Below are 8,438 nucleotides of genomic sequence, written 5' to 3'. Positions count from 1 at the left end.
AACTTTATTGGTATCAAAGTTACAAAATATGCACTACTACTACACTATTACTACGAATAACAAAGTAACAACTCTAATAACTGAATGAACTCCTTAGCTCTGTAACAGTGGGATATAAATACAATGATGGTGGAAGGGGATAATGCTGAGTCAGATATATAGGGTTATGCACCTTAACTGTCGAAGATACGGGATTTAAAGGTTGGAAGGGTATTAGAACTACGAATGAAAGAGGGAATAGAATTCCTTTGGGATGAGGAAAGATCTATCAAAGGCTGCGGTTCGATGGGCAGTTACATATAACTCTGAAGACCGTGAGCTGATATAGCGGGAATACACTGAGAATTTAAATTGAAGAGATGTACGATGGACGGCGGGATTGGATAACTTGGTAGAGGAAGGAAGCAAGAAAATATTTACGACGGAAGGAGAGGTAAAGCTATTTTAATTCTTCATAAAATAGGGTGACAGAGACGTCCCTGTGGACCCCAAAGATGAATCGTACGTAGCATTAAGTACATCAGCATCCTCTTTTGCTTCATTATAAGAAAAATATTGTGGAAAAAGGGGTGAAAAACGCGATTTTTCATTTGAATTGAAAATAAGGTACTTCCGTGAAAAAAGAAAAGAGTCCAAGTATTTCATTAAATTTCGCTTTGTAATAAGTACTATAGAAGTATATTATAGAAATTGTTCTTAACGTGTGCTGAGACAAAGGAAATCCTTGGCAAAAGCTGTCATTTTGTAAATCTTATTACGCAATTTATCAATCGATGGTGTCCATGGAAATTCGTTTCAAAATCCAAATTGTTGATAAATTTGGTAGTAAGTAAATTTACTGAATTTACCATACATTGAAAAATTTTATTGAAATATTTAAAAATATAAATATACGAGTGATTTTTAACCTTTACTCAAAAGCCTACGTTCTTAGTGGTGTTAGTACGCTAGGATTTAGAGGCGTTATTCATTATTAGCTGCTCTGTTTACTATTTCCATTTTTATTAATTTATATAATTTACCCACATTTGTAAAAGTACTGGAACGTATAAACAGATTAATAGCTTTTTTTTCTTATTCTATAGCGGTATGAAGGAACTAATAATTTATTTTTCTATATTATGAAATTACAATGGAAAATTGCTAAATGATCTAATTAGTTGGAGTGAATAATTCTTCCATAATAACTAGTTAGAACAATGCTTTCAATTTTTATTCTTCCGGAATTGAGTGGACAGAAGGTGGCCGAAGATACGGGATTTGAAGGTTGGGGGACCCCAAAGATGAATCATACGTAGCAATAAGTACATCAGCATCCTCTTTTGCTTCTTTATAAGATTATAAAAGAAGAATTTTATTGTGAAAAAAAGGGGTGAAAAACGCGGTTTTTCATTTGAATTGAAAATAAGGCACTTCCGTGAAAAAAGAAAAGTGTCCAAGTATTTCATTAAATTTCGTTTTGTAATAAGTACTATAGAAGTATATTATAGAAATTGTTCTTAACGTTTGCCGAGACAAAGGAAATCCTTGGCAAAAGCTGTCATTTTGTAAATCTTATTACGCAATTTATCAATCGATGGTGTCCATGGAAATTCGTCTCATAATCCAAATTGTTGATAAATTTGGTAGTAAGTAAATTTACTGAATTTACCATACATTGAAAAATTTTATTGAAATATTTAAAAATATAAATATACGAGTGAGTTTTAACCTTTACTCAAAAGCCTATATGCCGATTTGGGCCGTGGCCCATGAGAAAAAACAATTTAAAAATCTTTTATTTGCTATTCTAAGATTTTAGGTTTATTTTCTAAGAACAAAGAATTTCTCTTGACAAACATACAAAGTACATTTATTTACCTAATATATAACTCAATTACACTGACAGACACGCACAACGGTTCTGACTCTACCTCTCTCAGAGTTACTTGGCAATGTTTCAACATGGTTCCCGAGCGAATTACAAATTAACTTCACGTACTTTTCATTATGTAGGTTGGCAGAAGTGATCTCATTATGTCAGTTACGCATTATAATATAGGCAACTCTAATACCGGAGAGGGGGCGCGATGTTCGCATTGTTTAGAGGTCATTTACTGACTTAATTCCCTTTCAGAACTTTAAAAAACTACTAAAAAAAAAAAATTACACAAAAACTGTTTCACGTTTGATCTTGTGAATTACAACAACGCGGGACATAAATTTTAATAATTGATGCAACATGTAAAATCAACTAATGAGGTGAAGTGGATAACTTTCTTTTACCTTATCTTAATTCATGCATTACAACGTTTCGTTGTACTATCAGGTAATCTGCAATACTAGTTAACACATTTCATATTATTCATAGATCACTAAAATAATTTAACAACATAAATTAAATTAAAACAACTACCTTAACATTATTATATATATATATATGTATATATATTTTTTTTTTTTTTGAATTGATAGATTTATTTATTGATAGATATTACAATCTGCCACACAGTTGTGGGCAATAGGTAATAGTGATGAATGATCTCATACATACTAAAATAAAATAGAAAAAAGAAGAAGAAAAAAAATAATAATAAAATAAAATAAAAAAACTCTCTTAAAATATATACAATACAAAAGAATAGACAAGATGAACATAATCAAACTATCTGTATGAAAAATAAATGAATAAAATAACATAATGATAAAATAATATATAGAATATTTACACAATCGACCTGAGGATCCCTGAGCCCACTCTATCGCCCACGCGTGAGGGGTAGAGCAGAGCTGAAGAGATCCCAGCGCATCCCTCTCGCCGCATCACTGGTAGCCTTATATAAAAATTACAATAATCATTATTGATGTTTGATATAAAATAAGGAGAAACTAATTAAACAAAGCATTATTGTCAACTTCACTCAAATTAAGGTCATTCTGAAGATATTGATAACTAATAGATTATCTCCATGCTAAATATTTCATACATGTATTCATTATAAGGATAACATTTCTAATGATTTTTTTTTTTTAAATTTGTGACAATAAATCGTTCTTAAAATACTATTTTCCAACATAATTATATATATATGGCTTATTCTATATTACTAATTGCTTGATGATATCTATATAATGTACACTTGAATTATTTATATCAGTCTTAAAATTAATTTTATGTTCAATATTTTTAGTTTTTTACTTTATAACCCTCTCTAATATTTTTGGATTTTCATAATAAAAGTTTTGTTTACGTTTTATGCTATGTTGGGTTAGTTATGTTGTGTTTAACGTTTTTGCAATTACCTTTGTGTTGATCAATACTAGTTTTTAATTTTTTGGAAATTTCTCCAATATATACCCCTTCACAGTTATAACAATTGATCTTATACATTACTTTTTTATTTATTTCTATTTTATCATTTATGTTGTTTAGGTAATTACCTAACTTATTGTTATTATATAATACTAATTTTAGATTACTATGGTCATAATTTATAAATGTCATTTTAATTTTAATCAGTCATACCTGGTACATAATTCACTTTAAAGTATTTATAATATCTATTTCTATAATCATTTCGTTCTATTTCGTCTGCTGTACCAATCTGCATTTCTATAAAAATCAGTTATCATCATATGATTGGGTTTTATTATTTGACTTTCTATAACACTTTCTCAATATTCCAATAACCCGGTTTAAATGGTATATGTCTTTATAGTTGTCTTGGTTATAAAATGGAAAAGCTATATATATAACATTTGATTTAGAAATCATTTAATCACTTTTTTAATAAGAAGAAATTGGTTTAGTGGGAAATATTCCAGACGTTAGCCCTACTAGTAGTTCAGAAGCCGGGAAGAAAAAAAGACAGTTATTTCACCCAAATTTTTTATTTCTTTAATAAAAACTATGTATAACTACTAATAAAAACTGATGAGACTGCCAAGTATAGGTAAAGGGAATAAAAATGGCGGCTGTTTCAAAACCTTAAAAAACATTAATTTTTTATACGGAGCTGTATATTCTAAAAACTACCAACAACACTAGAAAATCCAAAAGAACAATATTTAAAGAAGAGTAAATTTGCTAAAATATGAGCCTTAATAGAGCTATTTTCGTCCAATAGTTATCGAGATATAGCTTTATAAAAAGTAACATTTCTTAAAAATCTTTTTGAAGGTTAGTAGTTAGTTAATTTATTTTGAGAAAACTATATCTCTGGAACTATGTGACGTATAGACGTCTATTGGCACTCAAATTAAAGCTAGTTTAACGTACTTTAAAGTAGTTTATGACCTTTACCTTCGTAGGAATAGTAGTTTTCATGATATGGGGTCAAATAAATTGATTTATAGTTGTTCGGTTTGAGTTTTGAAAAACTTTATTTCAGAATTACTGGACGTACAGATGTCTACCAGGAATCAAATTAAAGCTAGTTAAATTTTCTATAAAATAGTTTATAACGTTTATCTTTGTAGGAGTAGTCGTTTTTATGATATTTCACAAACTGTTAATTTATAGTTGTTCGTATAAAATGATTGATTTTTGAAAAAATATATCTCTAGATCTGCAAGACACGCATTTATCTGCCAGCACTCAAAATAAAGGAAATTTAACTTACTGTAAGTAGTTTATGACACTTATCTTCGTAGGGGTAGTAGTTTTTATGATATTCGTATATGAATATAAGTTTGGCGAATGAAAATTTGTCGGAACAGCCATAAATTAATTTATTTTAGCAAATATCATGAAAACTACTACTCCTACGACGAGAAACGTATTAAACTACTTTATAGCCCATCAAACCAGCTTTAATTTGAGTGCTAATAGACATCTGTACGTCAAATGATTTCAGAGATATAGATTTTTCAAAATAAATTCACTTACTACTGATCTTTCTGTACGTTCTGTACAACATTTTTATGAGATATTACTTTTTAAAAAGCTATATCTCGAGAACTATTGAACGTAAATAGCTCTATTGGGGCTATAGTTGAGCAAATTTACTCTGCTTTAAATGATTTTCTCTTTTATTTTTTATTGTTGTTGGTAGTTTTAAAGATATAGAGCTCCGAATGAAAAATTAATTATTTTTAACGTTTTTAAAAAACCGCCTATTCCCCCTACCTATACTTGGCAGACTTATCAACTTTGTCAAGTAATTATGCATAGTTTTCATTAAAGTAATAAAAAATTAGGGTGAAATATCTAATTTTTTTCTCTTCTTGGGCTCTTGTAGTATAGGTTAAGCTTTTGACTTGATATAACAAGAAAAGTCATTACATACTTTTTTTTTTTTTAATTGTGTAATATTACATTCTTTCATATTTTTAGACATTGATCATAGAAATCATTCACACTATATTTACAAATTTACAATTAAATGATATCAAAATAAGAAATAAATATATAATAAACAAATACATGGGATATAAATTGGAAAAAATAGTTTTAAAACTTTTGTATCAATTTACAAACGGATTAGTGCGAACATTATAATTAAATCGAGTACTTTGATGTTTAGCACATTAAATTTAAAAGAACCCTTCCCCCCCCCCCGATCCCTCTTAAACAAAAAATAAAACATGAATTAGTAAATTGCATTACGTATGTATGACATAAATCAAATTAAACACAACCTTTTTCTGCAGTTAGTACTTGATGCAGGTATACAGTGAAGTACTTATCTAAGGTTTTGATGCGTCTATTCTGTGAAAACTATACTTAAATATTTGGAGGTGAGGGGCCTCCGCGTGATTATTAAACAATAGAAGAACAAATAATAATTGATGAAGAAAGATAATAAGTCAATAATAATAATAGTAAAGAGATAGAAGTCAAAAATAGTAGGGAAAGGGATACAAGAGAACAAATAATCAAGAACCCAGTAACTTCAAATTAACTGATATACATACTTATTGTTTTAGCGCAAAAGTGTTTAAGTCAAACTTGGAATAAAGAGATATTCAAAACTTCAGTGGAAGTTCTATAATGTTTTTAATTGGAAATAAATGTTTTTGCTCTTAAAAATTGCTTTTAAGTATTTTAAGTTAATGCTCTCAGTTAATAATGAAATAATTAATTTCTTATGAAAATTGATTTTGACTGTTTATATTCCACTTTTGCTTTCAATAGATCGAATTTTTATTTACTTATTTTTTTAATTTTGTATTATTCTTTCAGGTAGTGAAGTGGTCGAAGCTCTCGAGAATGGGGTTTCCTGCTACCCTCGTTTAGAAGGTAGATTTCCTCAAGTTTCGGGCATCTCATTTGCATTTGATCCTAACCAAGAACCCGGCAAAAGAGTTGCGGCTGATTTCATTAAAGTCGGAGATCAATATCTCCAGCCAGCGACTAAGTTAGTTCTGTTATTTCTTACTCTTTTTTTTAACTTTCATTCGTTCAGAAGATTTATTATTGATCTTTCTCGTTAGTTTGTTATTGATAATATGATAATTGATAAGGTGCCTGATATAATTATCTCGTTGGCCAGTACGAGATAAATCGAATTTGGCGCCCTAACTTCGAATTATCTCGTAATTTATTTGTCATTCGCACATATTGTAAAATATGACAAGTTAAGAAAAACTAATAGATAACTAATATTGTTTTTCTTTGCGATTTATGTTCAGATATAGTGAAATTCGTACATATCGTGAAGTATGGAAAGGTTAAAAACACTACGAACTTTTGGTTACTACCTTGGCAAGAACGTTAACGGAGTTGTCTCGTTGTCGGGTGTAGAACTGATTCCTAGCTATATGATATCCAATCAGTTTTTGTTGTGATTTTAAATTTAGAAAATAAATTAAAAGTTTTTTGTAATTTGGTTATTTAAAATTTATCGATAATTTGTAACATAAAGTGGATCTTAGCGTTTTATGAATTTCCTATGGAAACTATCTAAATAGAATGGTTTTTGTTCACACTAATAAGGCTTTTTAGAACTTAAATTTTGCTTATACAGTGTTATCTTGGTGACACGAATTAATTGCTGCAGAGAGGGGGGGGGGAATTGCTACAGAAAGTATTAGGAAAAATAATCACTCTATCAAACTCTCTCTCTTTCCTTTCGTTCTCTCGCACCTTTCGTCAGGTGCTGTGAGTCTTATAACATTGCTGGTCATTAACTGAATTTCGGGGGGCTACCTTTTTTTTTCTTTTACATCCTTAGTAATGATAAATGATGATTTAATTTGTTAAAATTCTAAGACTGTTCATTTATAAGTAAAAAAAAATACTTGTATTTTATTTTATTTCTATACCAGATCGGCCTGGTGGGCCTTACATGGTTGATATAACTTATATGAGAGGATATATTCATACAAATGACACCCCTAACAATATACAATGTTCTTATTAAAAGAAAAAAAATAATAATAAAATAAATAGATAAGAATAATGCTTCTTAATAAAAGAGGAAAGTAAAATTAATAACAAAAAATAATGATATTGGCACACTTAACTAAAAAAAACAATTGCCTTCTAATAGTAAAAAGAAACAAGTTAATTTGAAAAAGGGAAGAGATAAGAAAAGAGAAAAAAAAATAATAAAACGTGATAAAAAAAAAAAAAAATTAATTCACCACATAATTTGTGTTATACATATTTCTACTATTAATTTAATTAATATTAATTAGTTTTACTGAACCAAATGATTTATAAAATAGATATTATGTATTTCTAATTCCAACAAAACTATGAACACTTTCACAGGAATTAGATTAACCGAAATTGAAACTATGTAAAAATTTCCACTTTCGATTTTCATGGTAATTACAATAACTTGCCTATAGATCGGGAAGTTAAAAATGTCTTTTACACATGTGCACTTTTATTTGAAAACTAAATTGTTATTTTATGCTGAGTTTGCTCAAAAAAAGTAATTTCTTTTTACGTCAGTTCGGATTACTGAAGTGTTCGGATTACCGAGATTAAACTGCATATATGCTTTACACGCAAGCACACATATTAAATTTGTTGTTTCCTTTTAAATTATTATGCTATTCACTGTTCTAAGGGGTTACATAATTTATATGGGTTTTAATTTTGTATTGTTAAAGGTATCGTGTGGCGACAAAATCCTATTTAAAACAAGGCTCTGATGGATATACAATGATGAGATCTGCAACCGTATTGGTATGTATATAGTAATACAGTATTATAGGCATGTTTCATTTAATCAAAGTTTTAATCAACCAATTAATGTTCCGGTGGCAATTTATATAAGTGTATTCTAGTATTGTGTCTTATCCCAAGGATGGGCAAAGATGTTTAGAATTTTAATTTAGTTATTTCAATAAGAAGCACTAGGTTCATCTACTTACGCAAGTATTTCTTTATAATTAGATTATTGTTAACGCTAATAAACACTTTAAATTATTGTTTTATATAGTTTCTTAACTATTATGCTCCATAACAAAGGTATATTTTCTAAATAACTCTTCCATAATTAATT

The 8,438-nt window shown here is 28.8% G+C and overlaps 1 protein-coding gene across 4 annotated transcripts in view; it reads left to right on the top strand.

The window, feature by feature from the left end:
• The window catches only part of LOC112211301 (trifunctional nucleotide phosphoesterase protein YfkN), a 100,704-nt gene that overhangs the window by 75,187 nt on the left and 17,079 nt on the right, over window positions 1-8,438 (top strand). For all 4 annotated transcript variants that reach the window (XM_067053032.1, XM_067053031.1, XM_067053030.1 and 1 more), the window contains 2 exons: window positions 6,164-6,338; window positions 8,044-8,119. In XM_067053032.1, the coding sequence (XP_066909133.1) occupies window positions 6,164-6,338; window positions 8,044-8,119 (251 nt within the window). The remainder of the gene's footprint in view (window positions 1-6,163; window positions 6,339-8,043; window positions 8,120-8,438) is intronic.

This window comes from Halyomorpha halys, unplaced genomic scaffold (assembly GCF_000696795.3).
Source record: "Halyomorpha halys isolate HHAL.00 unplaced genomic scaffold, Hhal_1.1 Scaffold68.1, whole genome shotgun sequence".
Lineage (NCBI taxonomy): Eukaryota > Metazoa > Arthropoda > Insecta > Hemiptera > Pentatomidae > Halyomorpha > Halyomorpha halys.
This window is presented reverse-complemented; position numbering and strand designations above follow the sequence as displayed.